Raw genomic sequence first — 22,195 nt, 5'->3', positions numbered from 1 at the left:
AGTTTTCTGTGCTCATCAAGACATTTTTACATCTTCCTCCCAGGAATGAGATTCAATCCCATCACATTTGGAAATATGCAGAAGATTAACAAACCAGGTGGTGTATGTGAGGACCCTGATGAAACAACAACCATTGCAACCTGTAATCAGCATGTGAGTAATCATGGTTATCAACTTTACTTAGGGCATTAACATGGTTATGACTTTTAAAAGGAGAGGGAGACCTGATGAAGGATCGTAGTTCCATTTGTGCTGTTTCTGACACAGATCACCTAAGACATGGACCCATCTCTCTTGTGCAGACTCTGCTGATGTCCAGAAGCCAAGTATCATGTTAGCAAAAGGGAACTTCTCTAGATACTCAGGTGCAGGGATGCCCTTTAACCTTTCCCCTTTCCTCTCTCCTCCTTAGCGGGATGAGTGCCTGAGTCTGCTGACGTCTTCAAAATTCTCCGACTGCGTGTCACGCCTGAATCTGGAGATATACGTTGAAGCCTGCATGCAGGATAAATGTACCTGCCATGGAACTGAAGATTCCTTCTGCCTCTGCAGCACCATCTCTGAGTTCTCTCGCCAATGTTCCCACGCTGGTGGCCAGCCTGGAAACTGGAGGACAGACAAGTTTTGCCGTAAGCATCTTCCCAAACTTGTCAGAACAATTGGTTCATCCTGGATGAAATATTTAAAATTGCTCAGTTTGTGTATTTCCTGTTTTCCTTTTCCTTGCCTTTGTTATTAAAGATATTTACTGGAAGGAGAGATTATATTGCACATGCTACATGGAATGATCATGCTCTCTCTGAAATTTAGCCACGTGTTTGAAGTGTGCTTAAAGTCCATTACTTTTAGTCAACTGAGTCAAGTCCGCTGATATCTTTGGAGTCAATATATGCTACTTGGTTTCTGTGGAACACGGAGTGTGTATTCCAGTCATTGATCTGTTTCTTTCATTATTTTAGCCGTGACATGCCCTGGAAACATGATCTACCAGGAAAGCAGCTCACCATGCATAAACACTTGTTCTCATTTGGAGGTCAGCAGCCTTTGTGAGGAACACCATATGGATGGCTGCTTCTGCCCTGAAGGTAGGTGTCTCTCTCAGTCCTATATGAGACAATAGATTTGGATTCAAGTCCCTTCATATACTTTAAAATGTTTCTGAAAAAGGCTCTATTATCTATAATTTTCCTTCCCTAAAAAACGCAGTCAAGATTTCAATATTCAACATAAAGAAAGTGACATTTTAGAAATGAATACATTTCACCAGTAGAATTAATTTGTCCTTGTAAATTCATAAAATTCTAGCATATTGACAAAAGTCATGCATTTGCTTGGCTTCATTTAACCCACACCAACCTATAACTGGGCCTTATGGTTTATGAGGCGTCTATTTCTTCTGAAACAATACTTGGTCCTTCAGGTTAAACAGTGGACATACATTTTTTTGGAGTTTTTCAATTCAGTCCCTGTAGGTAACCCAGTCAAGGGGCACAATTCCATACATATTATCTACATGGAAATCATATTAATCAGATGTGACAATGAGCTCAGGTGTGAAATCCAAGACCCTATTGCCAAATACTGTCACGGTGACAGCACCACCATAGTTTAGGCAGATGTTAAAGTCAGCCATTGAGAACGTGCGGATTTAAGTGGTGATTTATCCCCCAGGATGTTTAACCATACAGCTTCCATTAAAAATATTAAACATTATAAAAAATGGAAGCTGCATGGTTTAATCCCTTTTGATGCCTTCAGTTGCCATGAATTTTTTGGGTGATTGAGAATGTGCCTCAGGACAGTTGATTACCCCCACACATGGCCCTATTCTTTATTATTAGCTCTTCTCCAGGCTTAAGGAGCCTGTCTCCAGTGATTCCCCCCACCCCCTGCTCAACATGCAACATAGATATATCTTCCTTTTGATTTAATGGCTGGAAATCACAATTTCATTATACATTCTGAGCCTGGGAAGGAGAACCCCAGAGTCTATAGCAGAGTATTCAAATGGAGTACACCAGCGTGTACTGATGTAGCAGTGAGGGTTTGTGCTCACCTACTACACTCTGCCTAACTTAGTAGTTTCCAATTTCATGGCAATTGTGGACCAGGTTAGCAGTACACATTTGCCCACCCAAGCCCTCCCTGGAACTGTGCTCTATGCAGTCCCCTCCCTCCTTGAATCCAGCCCGTGCTGAGCTGAGCCCATTGGAGCCGGTAGGATGGGCAGGGTGTGATGAGCTTCCCACACCTCAGGCTCTTCGTCCCCCAATGCACAGAGCCCAGCATCCTGAGCAGGTTTACAATGGGAGCAACTGCCTGCAGCAGGCCTGGATCGCCCAGCAACTCTAGGCAGCCACACACTGGAAACGAGCCAGGCTGCCCAAGCAGCCCTAGGAAGGGCCAGGCAGAGGCCAGCTTAGGCCAGGGATGGACTGAATTGCACTCCTGTGTGCTGGGGCACTAGGCAATGTGAGATTCCACCCCGAGAACGTAGAGCTCACCTGGCCAGCACCTGGGATCGTGTCCCTGCTGAGGGACCAACCCAGAGCTCACCCGTCCTGAACTAGGCCCCACAAATAATCATGTTGGCCCTGGTGGGCCCACTCTAAGAGTTTCTCCTAGGTTGGCTGAGACTGGTAATTTTAACATGAACTATGAGTCAGCCCGTGGTTGTGTTTTATAGGAACGGTGTATGATGACGTCAATGGGAAAGGCTGTGTGTCTGTGAGCGAATGCTACTGCAAGCAACATGGAGTCTTGTATTCCCCTGGGCAAACTATCACCAATGAATGTGAGAAATGGTAAGGGTTACAATTCACTCTGAGCTGTTTTCAGAACGAGTGTGCACGGGTCTGGCTGTAGACATGTTACTTATTTGTCTATATCTGTACATGTCACACAATGTCAAGATGCTGTTGTGAGCTGATTTTTTGGCATTTTGAGTCTGAAATTGGTAAAGGCGAAGCATTTTAAATAACCAGCCAATGAAATATTTTCAAAGCACCTGTGGGTACTTCGTACTGTCCCCATGGTGCTCTGCCTACAGATGGTTTTTCAATGTTTTCAGTCCCTTAGACATCTGACCCCATTTTTAATTCCTTATTTATTTGTATTTATAGCACCTGTGATTCAGGCAGGTGGTTGTGCAATGACGTACCGTGTCCAGGCTCATGCTTACTGGAAGGAGGTGCTCACATCACCACCTTTGATAAGAAGAAATACACCTTCCACGGAGACTGTTTCTATGTGCTGGCCAAGGTATCTTGTATTAAAGGTCTCTTCTCTCCAACAGCAAATATAGATATATCTGCCTTTTGGTTTAATGGCTGTAAATCACAGTTTCATTATACTTTCCGAGTCTGGGAAGAAGAACCCTAGAGTCTATACTAGAGTGTTCAAACTTAGTCTACCAGTGTGTACTAATGTGGCAGTGAGGGCTTGTGCACATCTACTACCCTCTGCCTGTCTTAGTAGTCTCCAATTTCATGACAATTATGGACCAGGTTAATGGTACAGGCCACAGTCTCACTTACAAGAGTCCAGAGAAGCACACTGGTGCTAGTGAGCAGATGGCAGGACCTGCAGCTTGAAGGACTCAGCTTTACCAGGCAGATCTGAAATGAGGGTTGGAAGTGTACTATGTAATCTCTAATACACCTATGCTTGTATAGAATTGGGTGAGATCCCAACAAGTTATGTCATCCCTTTTTTCCTGAAGTACCCAGTTCCCATTGTACCAGAGAACAAGGATCTGCTTTACCAAAACCAGGAATGTTTGCCCCTAGAGCTCTGAAAGGAAGTTCTGGTTCTGGTGGTGCTGCTAGAAAGAAGCAAAAGCGAAGCTCCACAATACTGGTTAGCTGAACTGATGATTTCTGTCATCTGGGATAGGAATCTGCAGAAGATATGAAAGGGCTGGCTGCATGCCACAGAGTGCTTCTGTGTGGCATGAAAAAACATTCCAGCAACTCCTCCTAGCTCTCTGCCTTGGAATGTCAAGGGTCTCTTCTGGTGGGTCTAGTCTGTAGACAGTCACACTAGAGTTCTATCTCTTCTGAAGTATCAATGCTCCAAACAGTCTGACAAAATAGTGGTAGCACCTGACCTGGGCTCTTCTTCAGCCCCTACTTTTAGAGCAGAAGGTCTCAGGGCTTCTCCCTGGAAATACTCAGTAAAACCCTAGAAGCAGACAAAACACAAACCAAACAATTTCTTCCTATCACAGACAACTGTCTGTCTTAGGTTTGCCCCAGTTCTCTGCTCCCCTGCAGAACTGTTATCCATATGACTGTCTCCTTGGAGTCTTATGCCTTTCTCAAGGCTCACATTAGGAATTAACTGCATTCTTATATTCTTCCCCTGGTTCTTTCTCTGGGATCCCCTTAGGTCCTTCCCACAGAGATGGAAGTCCAGACCATCTCTCTCTTCCTTCCAACTATGCTGAATTCTTTTCTTTTAACGTGGCCTTGGACCAAATGGCTCCCCACACAAGCCATCAAAGATGTTCCTCTTCCATTTGCTAAACTTTTGAATCCCTTATTTCTTATTTGAATCCCTTATTGCATTTGTTGCCCTCTTCTTGACTTTGGTGCACTATTTTCAAGCATCATGTATTCTTGTCACATCAGAGAATAAATTTGTATGCTACAATGTGTGACACAAACAGTGAGTAGTTCTGGGGCACCTTAGAGCCTAACAAATGTTATAGGATCATGAGCTTTCAGTGAAGTGGGTTTCACCCACGAAAGCTCACCATATAATTCATTAGTCTCTAAGGTGCCACAGGACTGCTCGTTGTTTTTAAAGTTACAGACTAACACGGCAACCCCTCTGAGACTACTGACAACAAAAACAGCGCCCCAAGCCGGGCACCATAGACAATCACCTAGGTAAACTGCCCCTAAATCTGGCCTTATTCAACTCTATCCATGACACATACTCCTGGTGTAATAACGGAAGAGGGGGCAATAGATCTTGGAAGCTCTATTTATCTTCTTCTCAGCCAATGTGGGGTTTCTATAACCTATCACACTGTTCTCATTGATGTTTTCTTCACTTGCATTGCAGGGAGGTGTAAATGACAGTCATGCCCTCCTGGCAGAGCTTTCTCCCTGTGGTGCCACAGACAAACAGACCTGTCTGAAGTCGGTTGTGCTGTTAATGGACCAGAAGAAAAATGTAAGTGATGTGTGGAGACCTGGGTGAATGGGTCTTCCCAATGTATGCCCAGATGCAACTTTCCCTACTGACTTTTCATAGTCTTTCTCTGGGGATCCTGGGTAAGGATGGCTGAACACAGGAAAAATAAAAACCAGTCCAAATCAGTCCAAATCTCAAATCAGGCCTGCCCTGCACAGTCTGCACTAGTTCAGTTAAAAGATTTTGCTTCACTGTTTCTTCCTTCTGTCTTTCTTTTTGCTCTTTCTAGTTTTGCCTAATGTCAGAAGCACTGTCAATCTGTTCTCCTGGTATTTACAATCTGACTGGAAATAAGAAGGCCTTGCTATTTTAGTTTATTGAGATTAAATCCCAATTTTGCAGACCCAAGAGGTTTTGGTTCAGATGCGAACTCTTGAATAGTGATCAAGCCAAGCTTCTCACTTGTTTGAATTTCAGTAGTGAGCGAGGGAGGGGAGTTTTCACTCTGATTCAGTCTGCCGTCCTGGCTAATCTAGTGTTTCTGTTCTTTTTTTCCAATTTAATGCCCTACTACCTAGACCTCCCTGGGTTTTTTTCTTGTTCTTTCCTTCCATACATTTCTAGTGTTCTTGGCTCTTAACACTTTGTGAAACTAGTTATGTTCCCAAAAGTATATACCAAACTTTGCATTAAGAATTTACTGAAAGAATTTCCTTATCATTCTATCAATGCTGCACAATTATGTAAAAAAAATAACACATGACAAAGTGTGTGCTTATACCCATCCGGTGTCAAGAGCCAAATGCTTTCAGCCACTTAACACAGTTGGTATCCTGTATACATGACTTTGTTGAAACATTTTTTGTTCTTTAGACGCTATGTTAGTACATGTTAAAAAATTGACTAACAACCCCAAATCTTTATACACGTACTTGGTGCGAGGACAGAGAGAATCTTCATTTGCAAATTAGATTGCTCCATTTAAATACAGTACTGTGACTGAAATATTGAGTTCATCTTCTCAGTCATGTGAGCTCCGCTTGTCTCTCCTGTTTTAAGGTTCGTTTTTGCGCTGGGTTTCCCTCCGCAGCCAGGAAGTCAAAGTAATTTAAACCTTTTCTCTTGGCTTACACACAGAGCTTGACGGTCCGATCAGATGGCACGGTGCTGCTGAATGACATGGTCGTGCACTTGCCCCATGTGACAGGTGAGGAATGCGGCCATCTCTCCAAAGCGCATCTGACGTTAAAATAACACATTTCCTGAATGTTTATGCTAGAATGAACTGGGATGCAGTGAAAAGAGCTTGAGACGAAGGAGATTTGTGAAAATACAGGGAGGCATTTGTGATCTAATCGCCAGTTGCTGCCTCTGTGTACAGAAGTTAATCAGGAAGAATCGTTTCAGTTCTCAGTTTGGCACAGGCTTCCTGTATGATGTTGGGCAGATAGTTTATGCTTGCCTCACATGAATAGATAGAAATGAACGTCAGGGCGAGCATACATTCTGCAAGGAACTAAGAATGTCATATTTAAGTCATAGGGGGAATTTCTTCCCATTTACTCTGGTGAGGAGAGAGAAAATGTTTTCTGATTTATAGCCACCACTTAAATGCCAACAAGAGGATTTTTTTTCTTCTTGGTTCCTTTTTTACCCTTGACATACTCTTTTCAAGGCTGGTCATCTTAAGGACACAGGTGCTAGAACTAGGGAGCAGAAGGTGCTGCTTCACCCCCTGACTTGAAGTGGTTCCCTTATATACAGGATTTACAGTATGGTTCAGGGGCATTCAGCACCCCCACTATAAAAATTGTCCCAGCATCCCTGCTCAAGGACTGACCTTTGGTGTGTCTGTGATGGAGCTGACAAGGTAGAAAGCTTAATGGAAGCATCAGCTTACATTTGAGATCATTTGAACACTAATGAGGTAGTTACTTTATATTTGGGTCACACCGCACCCTTTGATGCAGTGCTGATGGTGCCTAGAGGAAGTCAATGGTAGCCCGCTCCAGTAGAATGACGTTTTACAGTGAGGCAGCCTCTCTGAGGGTTGTTGTGGGAGAACCGCAAACAGAGAACAGAGGATCTTGAAGTAACCTCCCCAGAAATTTGGAAATGCTTGTGGATCATCAAGCCACAGAGTCACCAGCTCCACAAGCAGCACTTCTTCATCCGTGCCACTCCTCCCAATAATTTTTTAGTTGTGTAGAAAGAATCATAGAATCAGGATATTAGAACTGGAAGGAACCTCGAAAAGGGAGAGAAGACAGACAGACAGATATGGAAAGAGAAAGATCCAGATTAAAGTACTTTGTGAAATGCGTAATATAATCTACAGGTTACATATTAAATAACCTCACCTTAGCACAAGACTCCTCCCAGGCAATATACAGAAGCACCACTGGGCCTGGCTTCTCCAGTTTATTTATTTTGTAGGACTGTTCTGTTGATTTTTCCATTCATTCCTGATAATGTTAGATTGCCCATATATAACATTTCCCAGCTGTTCTGAGTGTTTTATAAACAGCTGACATACATACCAAGAGCTGGTTTAGCCTTTACCCATTTCAGTTCTTGAAGATAAACAGATGCAGGCCCCATGAGTGACAGCCACAGTCAGGTTCTCGAACATTTTCATTCTGTGACACTCTTCCATAGCGGGGCCACTCTTTCATTTAGCAGTTTGGGAAGAGCAGGGTGGTTAGAACCTCAGACACCTTGTTGTAGTTCCGGTTGAGATTCCCTGTTCTGGGGAATACAGGTGACTGGAGAATCCTCTGCTTAAAAATAGATGAGCAACTTCAAAAACAACTCTGCTTTTTTGTTCTTTGGTTGTGACTTCAACTCCAGCACCAATTAAGTTCTGCGTTTCTATATTAGAAGCAAGGAATGTTTAATAGGAAGTTCATTTGGGGGATTTTTTCCATGAGCTACTTCTTTTTAAGACTTACATTTGAGTAGTGCTTCCCTTCAATACAATAGGACATACTGGCCATTCTGGGGAAAGGCACGTAAAGGCAAACATGGGATACCATATGTAAAGGCAAACATTGGCCACTAGGTGAAGTCAAGTAGCACTGTTTCTTGCAGTGTAATATGGGACACAATGGGGAGTTAGCATCTTTCCCTGAGCTATCCCACACTAGTCACTCTCAGATAAAAGGGTACTGAATTAGATGGACCATTGGTCTATGCTGGAATGGCAATGCCTTTTTCTATTTTAAGGGATAGCCAGGATCTTATGTTTAGTTGCTCCAGATATTTTGAGTTAGATAGAACTGGTCTTAAAAAAGGGAATACCCAGGGCATTCCAGTGGGAGGAACGCATGAGTCACCCACACTGGACCAACTCTTCTCAGAAGGAACTGCACCAACTGCACCAGCTTTTCTCAGAAGGAAAATGGGAGTTGCCCCTTTAAGGCACTGTCACTGCTGTCCCTTTCCTTGTACCCAGCATTCAGTGTGGGTACAATGAGGCACCAAGTCCTTAAGTAAATAATCCAACCCATGGAGGAAGTCAGAAGACCAGGGAGCTCTTCAAATAGAAGAAGAAACATTAAGCAGGGCACTTGGAAGGGATGACTCATTGTTATATGCTCATAGGCAGAGGTAATAATTTTTTCGGAAATCTTTGATACCCCTTGAACTTTTTAATACAGCAGCACTGTTAGCTGTCATTCGGCAGAGCTGAAAAGAGCTTTTGATTCCTGATTCCACACCACCATCCTAAATAGCTGGATTGTTGATATAGCATGGACGGGCACCATAGTTAAGTGGTCAACATTCTTCACAGCAAAATAAGAGAGTTCTGTATCACAGGTCCTGACTTATCTGCACCTCTTATGCCTTCTTGCTCTCTGGGAAGATCTCCCACTTATGTCTCAGGGGTCTAGTCTTTACCTTTCCTTGGGTAGGATCCCCTATATCCCTTCAGAAGGGCACTTAGACTAAATCTACACTGTGGAGCTTTGTCAGGATACCGGAAGTATCCTGAAACAGCTATTCCACATCTTTTGAGCAAGCCCATTATTTCGAAATATAACAGGCTTGCTATTCTGATGTCCCTATAAATCTTGTTCCACAAGGCTTAAGAGACTTTTTGGAACAGTGCTTTATTTCGAATTAACCTGGAAATAAGTTGCACAAATTGCATAGAGCAAATTGTGTAGCTTATTTTGAGGTAAGGGTGCAGTATAGACACACCCTTAGACTGAGGACACCTTTGCAGATCTGACTTCAGTCCAGCATCTGCTGTTCTCTGAGTAGCAGTAATGCTAGGGTCAGCAGTGATCAGCCAGCCCTTGTAAAGCCAACATCTATTAATTCAAAACAAATGCAATTCAGAAAAAAAAACTTTTAAAAACTCTGAACAGTTTAAACATGTGTCTAGCTTACCAAACAGTCCCCTGTCCTCCCCATGGAATCTCTGGTCAGTTTAAAAGTACATTGGGTCCTCTCGGAAAGCCTGTCTCTGGTCACATACCCATGAGAGTTCTTGGATCGGGTGTAAGAGCATCTCTCCCAGGCCCACACTGCCACTTTGTACAGGTTTCAAGTCCTTTGCCTGTTAAGACTTTTTGAACTAGATCAAATCAGCAGATGCTATTCACCAAAGAGGGGGAAACTTTACAAGACTTGTTACCTGCATTGTTCAGTGTTGGGGATTTGCAGTAATTACCATTCAAATGCCTTTAGTTCCTGCGGGAAGCATCCTTTAGCTTAACCACTTAGCTAGGAATAGAATCATTAACTAGCACATAATAATACATGTTACATTTATAAAACAGTCTGTGAATAGTCCGTGTTTTCATAGAACTGGATCTGTCAGCATCTGATTTTTGGTCCATTGCCTATTGCAATTTTTAGGGCAGAAGGTGACTCGGGCTGCTCCTATAATGTGTTGCTTTCAAGACTACAGTTTTTCTGTCTGTGCATTTCTGGTCTATAACAGAAAGAGGTGATAAAAAAACAAATTAAAAATCAAGGAAACATGACTTTTCTTTCCTTTTGTTTTCCAGCAAGCTTCTCAGTTTTCCAGCCATCTTCCTACCACATCATTGTGCAGACCCACTTTGGTCTCAAGCTACAAATCCAGCTGGTTCCAATCATGCAGCTGTTTGTGATTGTGGACCAAAATGTCCAAGGACAACTGCAAGGTAAGTGTCCAATTATGTCTGGTTCTAAAGGAGAAATGACACAACCCAAAATAATTACAACTGAAGTGCTGTGTGCTCTTATAGCAAGAAATTACTCACCAATTGATTCTTCCATCATAATGAAGGTACTAAGGGAACAGTATGCTGGTAAAATACTAATGTAGATTTAACTAATGAATGCTTTTTCATATATATGACTCTCTATATAAGGCATTAGCTCTAGAGATAGAAAAGCTTAGCTACTTGAATATAGGAAGAATAAGAGCAGAACCCACCCAACATTTCATGAGAGAATAATTTAACAGCTCACATATTTTACAGATGAATTATTTGCTATTACAGATTAAATAAACCCATCATTCCCATGTTAATACAGATTTTTGGAATATATATTTCCCACTACATTGTTCAATCTAGCTTTAAATTACTATGCTGGCCAGGCTAGAGAAACTAGTCCATAAAAGATCACAAATACAATAATAGGGGGAATCTCCTGAAACTCTGAACCCCAACTTAAGACCATCTGCCTCAGAATTGGATTTTTAGAGAGTGACCCCCAAATGCTTACATGCATGATTGCAGTTTTAATACCGGGTGGAGTAGCTCTCTGCCAGAAGTTGTCAGTGCATGTTGTGTAGGAAATCAATCATTTCCCTTTTTATTGCTCTTTCAGAAGAAGAATGAATAATAATTTTTAAAACTGAATTTTTTCTCAATAGGTCTCTGTGGGAATTTCAATGGCATGGCAGGGGATGATTTTAAGACACCTGGAGGGCTGGTAGAAGCAACAGGATCTGCCTTTGCTAACACTTGGAAAGCACAACCCACTTGTAGAGACCAAGTGGATAGGTTGGAAGACCCTTGTGCTCTCAGCGTTGAAAATGGTAAGAATACAAAATTTTCATAGGGCCTCTTTCCTTCAGGATCTGTATCTCATACACAGTCAAATGGCAGTCTCAAAGTGATGATAACCTTTGTTTAGAAGATTGACAAGTTAATTAATGTACGTGCTTGTCAGAAGTACTGTGGGATTGCCCACACTAGGCAACAGGTGTCATTGACTTGTCCTGTCCTTCAGGCACCTAGCTAGGCTGTGTAAGCCTCTGTCTGGTTCAGATGGTGATAAAATAAAGGGGTATTTCACAGTGCTGTTATTCATTTATGGGAGCCTGGAGAACTTACTTGGTCTTTCATGGTCCAAGATTAAATTCCCTGTACAGGCAGCAGGTTTTGATCCAAAGGCTAGAAGGTGAAGATCAGCAAATTCACACAGGAACTAGAATAATTAACCACTGGAACATTTGACCAAGGCTCATCGCTAACAACTTTAAAAACAATATTGGATGCTTTTCTAAAAGATCTGCCCTATGAATTATTCTGTGCTCTATGGCCTGTGCTATACAGGAAACTAGATCATCACAGTGGCTCCTTCTGACCTTTGAAAGTCTGACTATAAAAGAGATAAAAGATTAGGAGGGAAATTGTAGTGGCAACCCTATATTGAAAAACACTGAAGAAAGGTCATTAATACTGAAAATTGCAATATATCTCTGGACTAGAGGTCCACCTTCCTTAGAATTATTGTTTCTTTTTATGTTTTGTTGGAGTTGTGATCCTGCGATTGTGAGTTCTCAAATAGTCGGAGGCCAGAGGAAGACTGATAGGATATGATTTCCACTGTGTGTTTGACCCATAGGTATTTGAATCAGATACTGAGGGCCAAATTTATAGTGATTCTGTGTGATCTGTCCACAACCCCAAAATTTAGGGTTTTCGTTGTTTATCATTTCTTTGTATTTTTTGCTTAGGTCATATTATGTTGCATGCTGAAAGGTGAAACTCTGATACCACAGGGTATGATTCTAGGAAAATAATTATTTTTTCTTTTGTTACAGAAAACTATGCTGAGTTTTGGTGTTCTCAACTGAAAAATTCAGAATCTCTTTTTGCCAGATGTCACTCAGTCATCGATCCCGCGGAATATTACAAGGTGTGAATTTTGTACTATACGATCAGCTTTTGGCACTAGTCTAGTATGTGTTTTACCATATACAGTAGACTTCCAATAATCCGGAACCTATGGGACCTAGGTGGTGCCGGATTATCAGATATGCTGGACTATCAGGAGGTACTATAAGATGGTTATATATATATACTGTATACATTATATACTGTATATAAAGAGATCTTAACCCTTTTTATTGTACATACTGTATACAGTATACTGTAATGTTTCAGTTTTTTTAAAGCCTTTTTTACCCTTTTTGCTCAGTTCAGCTGCTGCCGCTGTTACCTTGTGGCTCATTTTTTGCCGAAGCTCACTCACTAGGCTCTTGCCATTTTGGTGCCGGACTATTGGATGCCGGACTATTGGAGTTTTACTGTACATATTTTCAAGGGATTATTGTAACTTGGTCATAAAAAATGGTCATATTTTGTTATGACTACCTGTCCAATTGCTTCATATGCCTTGATCTCCTACAATAGGCCTTCTCTTAGAATGCTGATTTAGAGGAGAGAATCATTGTGCTTTTCTGAGAGGGTGGGGCTAGTGAGTAGTGAAAGAACACTATAGATTCTCATTTTCATATGAGAATTCAAAAGAGACTGGGATATTGAGTCATGATGGTCAAATGTGAGCCAGCTCTTAAACATTCTTGCTTAAATTGAATTTTCTTGATCAGGAGGTAAACAATAACCCATTTATGTCTTATTATTCCTGGTCAGTTTACCAGAGTTCAGTGCTGGGTAAAGACATGCTAAGGCCCTAAACTATGCCAACTGTAATAGGCCCCACACTATTACAAAAAAAATATTTTTTGTATTTATAGTTCCTTCATAATCTGAGCTCCTAAAATGTACCTTATTTAGCTTGTGTGCAAATCTGGCACTGCCTATGTTTTCAGTTCTGTTGAGGAGGGATAAAAAAGCAATCTGGAGAGAAAAGCAAGTGCCCCTAATCTTTGCTCATTTCCATAATTCAGAGTGAACTGAACCTTTGTGGAGATCCTAACCCATGCAGACTGTTATTTTTAATTTCTTTTGTTTTTAATTATTAATTTTCTTTTGTTATTTTTAATTTCTGTGGGCTTATACCATTCTGTGTTGTGACAGATGAGGAATTATACATTTCAAAGTCCCCAAAAAGCCTGCTGTTAGGAAAAGAGGGCTAAACTTTAGTGATTTAAAGGTTGGGCTATTCAGATAAAGTTTGGTGAACTATCTATGTTTTCATGCTTAATCAAATGGCTTCTGAGCTTTTTTGGGGTTTGTCCATCACTAATGGACAGCTCTCTGCTCAGCTAATATGCTCTCTGTTCATCTGCATGAGTAACAGCCACATGGGAAAGAAGGTACAAGGTGTTTTACAGCTACTGTGATAAGGCCCCAGCTTTTAGAATTTTCCTTTTATAGTCATCATCATCCTTCAGGCTTATTAACCATTTGCTTCTCGTTTGTCTCAGAGGTGTAAATACGACGCCTGCAGCTGCTCGAACAGTGAGGAATGCTTGTGTGCGGCCCTCTCCTCTTACGTAAGGGCCTGTGCCTTCAAAGGGATCATGCTGGGAGGTTGGAGACAAAATGTCTGCAGTAAGTAATGATGCTGTCATCCCCTTGAAATCAGTCAAAGGAAAGGACAGAGTGCACCTCAGTACAGTTCCATTAACCTCAGTGTTAAGAGTTTAGAAAGGGACTTGGAGTTGCACAATACAATTTAAGGAGACACTGTCAAGGATTTTGAATAGTGAATCCTGTGTTCTTTAACTGCCCTTTGTTTATAGGACAACTTTACAAACTGCAACATAATTAGGGTCCCTTTTCTCATCTCTACTATTTTACCAATGCTGATATATCCTCTCTTTCCCCAAAGTAATCAAAACCATCATGGCTCATCCATTGTATTTATTTTTATGGCCGTGTACCAGCATTAGGTATGGGATCATCACCAGCAGTGACTATTTTCTTCCACTATTTGATCTGAGGAAGTGGGTCTGGCCCACGAAAGCTCATCATCTAATAAACCATCTTGTTAGTCTTTAAAGTGCTACCTTGTCCTGCATTTTGCTTCAGCAGTGAAGTAACACTAGAAATGGGGCTTTGTCAAATTGTTAAATTGTGCTTCTGCTGGAGGACTATAGGGCTAAGAAGCAACAGAGAAAAAAATGTAGTAATAATAGTGTCTATTATTATAAAGCGAATTACAACAGTGAAAGATTCAGTTAACTAAAGGGGAAAGAAAAAAAGAAACAATACTAGATATTTATTTTGAGGGTCTTTCCATTCTTTCCTCTATATACTCTTCTGTATAATAATAGAAATGATGCATGTTCTTTAAAGGGAAATTATACCTATACGAATGGGAATAATATTACCTCACAGATGGCAGTTTAAAAGGTAGTACAAAGTTAAGGCAACACTGTTTATTAATTATAATAGTTCGTTAGAATACAATGAGAGGGAATCCCTTCATTTTTACTATTACATACTATCTGGACAGAGTGATCAGAAAGCTTTACATTCTATAATGCCTGGTCAGGTGGTTTTTATGTGCCAGTATAGCGACCATTGTTTCCTCCTCTCCAGACAAAGAAGTGTCCTCTTGCCCATACTCCCAAGTCTTCCTTTACAATTTGACGACATGTCAACATACCTGTCGCTCCCTTGCTGATGGCCAAAATCAGTGCGTGAAGGGCTTCATTCCAGTGGATGGCTGTGGCTGCCCTGGTAACACCTATATGGATGAGAAGGGTAAATGTGTGCATATCTCACAGTGTTCATGCTACCACAGAGGAACATACCTGGAACCTGGAGATGTTATCTTTAAACAAGAAGAACGCTGGTAGGTTATTTTATGTTATTTGCAGATTATGAAGATGAAAGCTCCCACTTTTTATCTTTGCATATTAAATATCCTATACACTGATATCAAGGTGCTATAATGTAGATAAAAGGTATATATTACCCGTTACCACCCTAGCGGAACAAAATGTCATTCTACTGTCAGTTAACTTATTAATATGTACAATGTACATAGTGGTCTCTGATGGTAACTGTGGACCTGATTATGCATCATTAAAGTCAATGGAAATTTTGTAAGGCAATGGGGAAAGGAAGGTTTTTCAAAGAAACAGGTTTTTCATAGAAACAGATTATTCCATCACATTTTGCATTGTAACTGTTACTAACTGAAAAAACAACAACGACAAGGAAACCCATGGCACCTTAAATACCAACAATTTTATTATGGCATAAGCTTTTGTGAGTTGTAACTTACTTCATCAGATGCATGAAGTGAATGAAAAAGAAACAGATAATAGGGTTACAGGGATGAGAATATAACATCAAAACTAATTCAGTTAGGGTGTATGTGGAGAAGAAGGTGAGAATAGGAAACTGGAAAATTACTTATTGTAATTTGTGAGCCATTCCCAGTCCCTATTTATTCAGACTATTCTGATGGTGTCAAATTTGCATATGAATTACAGCTTAGCAGCTTCATGTTGCAGCCTCTTTTGTAATCAAGATTATGGCATTCCAAAATCAACATGCAGGCTTTCAGCAGGAAAAGCCCAATGACTCCTGCTGTGAATGATAAAATATTTCCTTGCCTTTCAAAGAAGAGAGAGCTAGGAGACAAGAGTACAAGCCAATGAGATTATTGTATTTGACTGGAGTTGACATAAAATGCTGATATATATTTATTGGTGGCTAAGGGCATGCTCTGAATTGGTATGACCGTGTGTTCTTTTGGTTGCTTAAAAAGTACAATTTTGAGGATTTGCAAGATAATTTGTGGCCATTCTTTGAAAATCATGAATTTGCCATCAGTTTATAAAGTAACTTCCAAAAGTCCTGCAGAACTTTTCCCCAAGCTCACTGTGAAATCCCTTTTGAAATCACGTGGGACTTCCTTTTGAAGGTGCACATTTCACAAAGATCATTACTAAGTATTATTGCACTAATAGATCAACTGGGTTCATTATTATTTTGCCTCCTAAGAACATAGCATTTCAATAGGGAATTTTTGACAGTTCAAAGGAATAATTTGTTAGTTATACCTCTGCAAATTGTTCTTGTATGTTTATGAACTGAGCACATCAGGCTTACATCCTATCTTCTCATTCTTTGTAGTGTTTGCCGAAATGGAGTTCTCCATTGCACTCAAGTGAAGATAACAGGGGAAAGTAAGTGAAATGATTTAGAGAGAAACAGCTCAATTCCTCATTTGAATTCTCCACTTATTCATTTTTCCTTTCTGTAAAACAACCACTTCCACTTTGCTTTTGGCAGAGGATTTACCTTGGGTTAGAAAGTATATTTTCTTTTATTTTTAAGAGGTGCACCTGCAGTTTCTCTCTCAGTATTTAATAACTTCCCATTTCTTTTCTGATCCCTTGAGCTACAAAGTTTACCCATCTAACATGGTATCTTTGTTTTACAGAGTGTCCGTCTCACAAGATTCACTTAGATTGCAGCAACATCAACTCTAAGTCTTCTCCAGTCCTTCCTCAGCTAAGCTGCCATTCTCTGGATGCTGGCTATGTACGTTTTCATTTTCTGACTGTGACATGGCTCTTACTTCCCTTAATTCCCTAAAGGCATGTCTTCACTACAAAGTTATTTCTAAATAACTCCCGTTATTTTGAAATAACAAGGTGAGCATCCACACAGCAAGCCCACTATTTTGAAATTATTTTCAAGTAAAGGGCTTATTTTTTTTGAAATAATAACCCCTGAATTTACAAGGAATAACAGGTATTTTGAAATTGCTATTTTGAAATAGCATTAGTGTGGACACTCAGCTGCTATTTCCCCAAAATCATTCAAAGTAATTAATCCCCAGAGCTTCCTGGGGCTCTAAGTCAAGGTAGCAAGTCTACATTAGGGAAGCCTGCCTTGGACTAATTCTGAGGCTTCCCTGCAGTGTGGAAGCCTAACAAAACAAATAAGTAACTTATTTTGAAATAATGTTGTAATGTAGGCACAGCCTAAATGAAGTCGTGAAAACCTGACCAGCGTAGTCTTTTAGTTTTTTCTTTCTTTTCCTCTCATTTTTGTCTTTTATTTTCTTTCATCATTTTTGTTTTCATCATGTTCTTTTCCAGTTCTCTTTCACTATTTTTGTCATCCTTCCTCTTTTCACTGACTTACTTCCTCTTTTCTCAGTAGAGAAATCATGAATTAGATGAATAGGCATTTTGTTTACAATAAACTCCTGTAGTTTTCTGTGGCGAACAAAAGTAAGCTAGACCTAAGTTAATGTCTCCATAAAATATGAAGACAATTCTGAGGCACTCACATACTAGTGAGATGAGAAATAAATAAAAATGGCTGACTTATAAACCAGAAAGAAGCTCATGGGATGAATGTTTAAAGAAGAAGGGAGATAACAATTCATGTTTTCTTATAAAACCATATAATTTTGTATCTTATCTTTCTTAGTTCTCAACAGAGTGCGTGTCAGGGTGTATTTGTCCTTATGGACTAATTGATGATGGCAGAGGGGGTTGTGTGAGAGAGAAGGACTGTCCATGTATTCATAACAAGGAGTTTTATTCTCCGGGACACACAGTATCAGTGGGCTGCAACAAATGGTAAGATGCTATGGCGTTCTCCTCTTTCCTTTTGGTGTCTCTTTCTTCTAGTAAATGAATGGTAATGAAATTGTTTAAATACCATCGTGATGAGCAGGACATGAGTATACAAGCATAATTTTCAGGTCCTCTCTGGCTTCTTTGTGATCTGGGCTGACTCCCTTTGTGTGAATGTAGGTAATATTACAAGCATTAAGGTAATTATCTCTGTTTATCTCAAGCGACACTGGCAAGTTTTTAGGGTGTTAACAGCCATGTTATACATTTATCAGAGGGACAATTCCATGAGGGGACTGTTGACAAGATGCTGATTTGTAATATGTTACAGAAATCTGCATATTATGCATGTGATGTATTTCATGTTGTATCAGAGGGCTATGTGGTTTATCCTGTAGCATTAAGACATGACTTCAGATTTCATCCAACTCTTTTATCCACTCCCTAGTACCTGCCATAAAGGAAGATGGAATTGTACCAGTGATGAGTGCTATGGGACTTGTACTATATATGGAAGTGGTCATTATCTCACCTTTGATGGAAAACACTATGACTTTGATGGGCACTGTGAATATGTGGCTGCCCAGGTAATTACAAGTTCTACAGAAATCTAGCTATCACCTTGGTTCTTGGACCACCCTTTTAGCCCCTTTTTCTTTAAGATCACTGCTCCTGTGGCAACTTCAGCATTTGCCAAATTAAATTCCATATTTGCAACAAATCCCAGATGTGCAAGGAAATTGAGGCAGCTGACGAAGTGGGTCTTTGCCCATGAAAGCATATGCTCCAACAAATCTGTTGGTCTATAAGGTGCCATGGGAAATTAATGGCACTTGAGTGAACATTTCTTCTTCCAATGTACTTGCAGAGTACAGGCCATCCTCACTATAGGTCCAAGATACATTCCAAAAAACTTGGACTTATAGTGAAACCACTTAAAGCAGGGATTTTTTTTCCTGTAGCTGACTTCCACTTATGCCAATTTTTTTTTAACATGACTTAAGAGCGGGGAATGGAAGAACTTTTATTGCATCAGTTCTTACAAGCATCAATTACTTTAGTGTGGAACGGACATGTACTGGGACAATTTATAGCAGGGACACCCTGTATATACACCTTGATAATGAAAGCTGTCAGATCATCAACACTACTTTAAAACAAGTGGCTAATTCTGAAATTGGAAAACAAATATCCTTTGAGACACAAGCTATTGTTTAATTCAGTTGTCTCATTTCTTTTCCAGAAGTGGGCAAACATTAAATGGTGTGTGTGTGTGTGTGTGTGTGTGTTTGTGTGGTAGAATTTGAAGACTAAATTTAAATAATTTTTGATTGAAAGCAAAATACAAAATATAGTTCCTTTCATTCACTTAAGTTTCTTTGTTCCATTCTCAACAGGATTATTGTGGTGATAACCTCAGTGGTACATTTAGTATCATCACAGTGAATGTTCCATGTGGAACCACTGGAGTCACCTGCTCAAAGGCTATTAAAGTATTTCTCATGGTAAGTGGTGGTTCTGGATGGGATCAGCCCTAGAATGTAGCTAATCAATCCCTCCCTTTGCTTTTAGCCATGTTCCTTGAAACTCAATGGTGGCATAGCTCCATTACAGTGATTTCTACTTCTTAAGGGCTTAGGCAATGGTTTGGCAGCGTTAGCCTTGTAATGAAGTCCATCAGCAGCACCATTCCAATAGCTTGCCTCACTCTAAAGCCAGTGCTGTTATATCCCTTCTCTTTCTGTCCTTTAGGGAATTGAACTGAAGTTGGAGGACAAGCACTATGTAGAAATTCGTCAAAATGTTAGCAGAGATGTATTTTATTGGACTCGGACTGTGGGGCTTTATCTGGTTATTGAAACCAGCAATGGTATGATGATCATCTGGGATAAGAAGACTACTATTTTCATAAAGCTGACCCCTAATTACAAGGTGAGCAACTTCAGGCTTCCTCCCCCCCTAAAATATTATGGAATTTGTTGATGGGATTATGAATAGTTGAGTACACATAAATTTACAGATGATGCTTCATTATTACTCTTCATAGTTTCCCTATATCTTGTTTACACTGATGATTCATCAATGTCTCTCATTATTCATGAAGGCGGTGCCATTGTATGTTGCTTCTTATTGTATAATCCAGTGCAACAATACAGTGGATATATTATGAACTGTTGCAATGTGAAAGAGCTGTCCACTGTGGTTTTCCAGTACTTGTAAATCTTAGTGCTCTAATGCAAAGCCCACTGAAGTTCATTAAAATATTTTTGTTGTCTTCTATGGGTTGTAGGATCAGGCTAAAAAATAAAGAACTCTTGGACCCCCAACATCATTTTCTCTTCCGTTATAGACCGAAACTTTGCTCTATATTGTTAAGTAAGTTAAAAACGGAACAGGGGCCCTATTTTCCAGACATTTTGTAACTATATTGTGTGCTAAGCTTGATCCCTCAAGCAGTGGTAGGGGCTAACTTGTGTTTGGAGGCATTTAACTTTTAAATCACTATTTATTCATCGGATATTATAGTATAGTGAAGTGTTTCTCAACCAGTGGTATGAGTACTCTCAGGGGTACTCGAGAAGTCTGAGTGGGTACGTCAACACAACTGAAATTTGGAGAAAAATGAATTTTTTTTTTAAATTTTACAGTGCTTTATTATTTTTAACTTTTTACACCCCAAAATTTCATTGCTTGCCTGGGTACAAGTATTTTGTTTAGAAAACATTTTTGTGTGTCTGAAAACTATAGATACTGGGGTACTTATAATTTTTTTTTAAAAAAGTGTACTTTATAAAAAAGAAAGGTTGAGAAACACTGGTATAGTGTATGTGTGAGTATTTTATATATGTATGACCCTTGAAACCAAAAAAATGGTTAACAGACTGTAATTCCACAATAGAAGACAGAACAAAAATTCCCAAGATTTGCCATAGGCTAACCCAGCCCTCCCGGAATAATTCAACATATTTTAGCTTGGGGGAAATGGAGTTGTGGGTCAAGTAGTGCAAAGTGTGGCACCATCTCACAGCCTCTCTGGATCTGTCTGGAAGGAAACTAAAAGTTCTTTCTTGACAAAATGCCTCCAGCCCCTCCATCTTCCCTTATAAAATATTTAATTTGTTTAGCAAGTGACTCAAGCAGCCTTTAAACTTTGCTGACAACCTTGAAGTAGCTTGAGTAGGGTTAAAAATTAACGGAGGCACAAACATGAGGTAAAAGATTCCTAGTTTTTAATGCAGCTATATCCTTGACTAGAAGGATGCCAGCTCCCTCCAGCCCCCAAAACCCTGAAGTCACTGTATTGTGTTTTAAATTGTATTCAATAATGCTTTATTTCTTCCTTATTCCATCTCATTCTTTGCATCTGATGGAACCTGCCTTAAAGATGATCAGTCAATTCTTCTAAGTTAACATCTAGCAGAAAAATAAACTTAGGGCTAAAATGTCAGTGCATTGTGTGCTGGAGAATTCAATCATGTTAGTCCTATTAATGTTAATGGGAATCATGTGGCTACATTGCTGCATACCACAATGCCCTGTGAAGGGATGTGGAGAGATGTGTAGCCACTGTTTGGTTTATTATAGGTTGAATGGAAGGCTGCAAAGAAATATAGGTATAGTTACTAGGTACTGTATATAGTAGAAGACACAGATTCCTGATTGGACTACCTGGTAGCTTAATAATGAGGAAGAGAAATACAGAGAAATACACTTATACACATTATTTTGAAGTAAGGCTGAAAATAAGCAAGCTAGAGGGAGAAATCATTCCCTCACTTTGTATATTTGTTTTGGTTCTAATTGTACCGCTGCTCACTTATTGGGCAAACTGAAAATTTGATTACATGTTCTGAAAGCAAACATCTTTTATTTTTCTCAGGGCAAAATCTGTGGTTTGTGTGGCAACTTTGATGACAAGTCCAACAATGACTTCACAACCAGGGGTAGGCTGCATGTGTCCAGTCCTCTGGAGTTTGGGAATTCCTGGAGATCAGCCAGTAACTGCCCTGATGTGGAGAATGAGATTATGCCCTGCGATCTGAAACCCCACCGCAAGTCCTGGGCGGAGAAGGAATGCAGCATAATTCGGAGTCAAGTCTTTAAAGTTTGTCACAACAAGGTTAGTAGAGAGACTGGCAAGCTCATTCTTTCTCTCTGTAAGTGGTGCAGTGCACCACACCCTGAATTGTAAGGGTTACACAGGAATTTGCTTAAATCTGAAGTATAGTATACTAATAGCTAATACTTTTATCCTGGAAATGGTTTTATTAAGCCTCCCTTGTCTTATTTTGTTTCTCCATCAGC

The 22,195-nt window shown here is 40.1% G+C and overlaps 1 protein-coding gene across 1 annotated transcript in view; it reads left to right on the top strand.

The window, feature by feature from the left end:
• The window catches only part of LOC102453848 (mucin-2-like), a 67,593-nt gene that overhangs the window by 11,282 nt on the left and 34,116 nt on the right, over positions 1 to 22,195 (top strand). The window contains exons 5-23 of the mRNA XM_089778835.1: positions 44 to 153; positions 413 to 629; positions 960 to 1,085; positions 2,687 to 2,804; positions 3,123 to 3,261; positions 5,071 to 5,181; positions 6,280 to 6,349; positions 10,161 to 10,298; positions 11,018 to 11,182; positions 12,194 to 12,288; positions 13,763 to 13,889; positions 14,883 to 15,138; positions 16,431 to 16,483; positions 16,741 to 16,841; positions 17,742 to 17,893; positions 18,339 to 18,477; positions 19,288 to 19,395; positions 19,643 to 19,822; positions 21,771 to 22,010. Of these exons, the coding sequence (XP_089634961.1) occupies positions 44 to 153; positions 413 to 629; positions 960 to 1,085; positions 2,687 to 2,804; positions 3,123 to 3,261; positions 5,071 to 5,181; positions 6,280 to 6,349; positions 10,161 to 10,298; positions 11,018 to 11,182; positions 12,194 to 12,288; positions 13,763 to 13,889; positions 14,883 to 15,138; positions 16,431 to 16,483; positions 16,741 to 16,841; positions 17,742 to 17,893; positions 18,339 to 18,477; positions 19,288 to 19,395; positions 19,643 to 19,822; positions 21,771 to 22,010 (2,645 nt within the window). The remainder of the gene's footprint in view (positions 1 to 43; positions 154 to 412; positions 630 to 959; positions 1,086 to 2,686; positions 2,805 to 3,122; positions 3,262 to 5,070; positions 5,182 to 6,279; positions 6,350 to 10,160; positions 10,299 to 11,017; positions 11,183 to 12,193; positions 12,289 to 13,762; positions 13,890 to 14,882; positions 15,139 to 16,430; positions 16,484 to 16,740; positions 16,842 to 17,741; positions 17,894 to 18,338; positions 18,478 to 19,287; positions 19,396 to 19,642; positions 19,823 to 21,770; positions 22,011 to 22,195) is intronic.

This window comes from Pelodiscus sinensis, chromosome 5 (genome assembly GCF_052426305.1).
Source record: "Pelodiscus sinensis isolate ZL-2025 chromosome 5, ASM5242630v1, whole genome shotgun sequence".
NCBI lineage: Eukaryota > Metazoa > Chordata > Testudines > Trionychidae > Pelodiscus > Pelodiscus sinensis.
The sequence above is the reverse complement of the archived record's forward strand: the minus strand, read 5'-3'. Positions and strand labels throughout refer to the sequence as shown.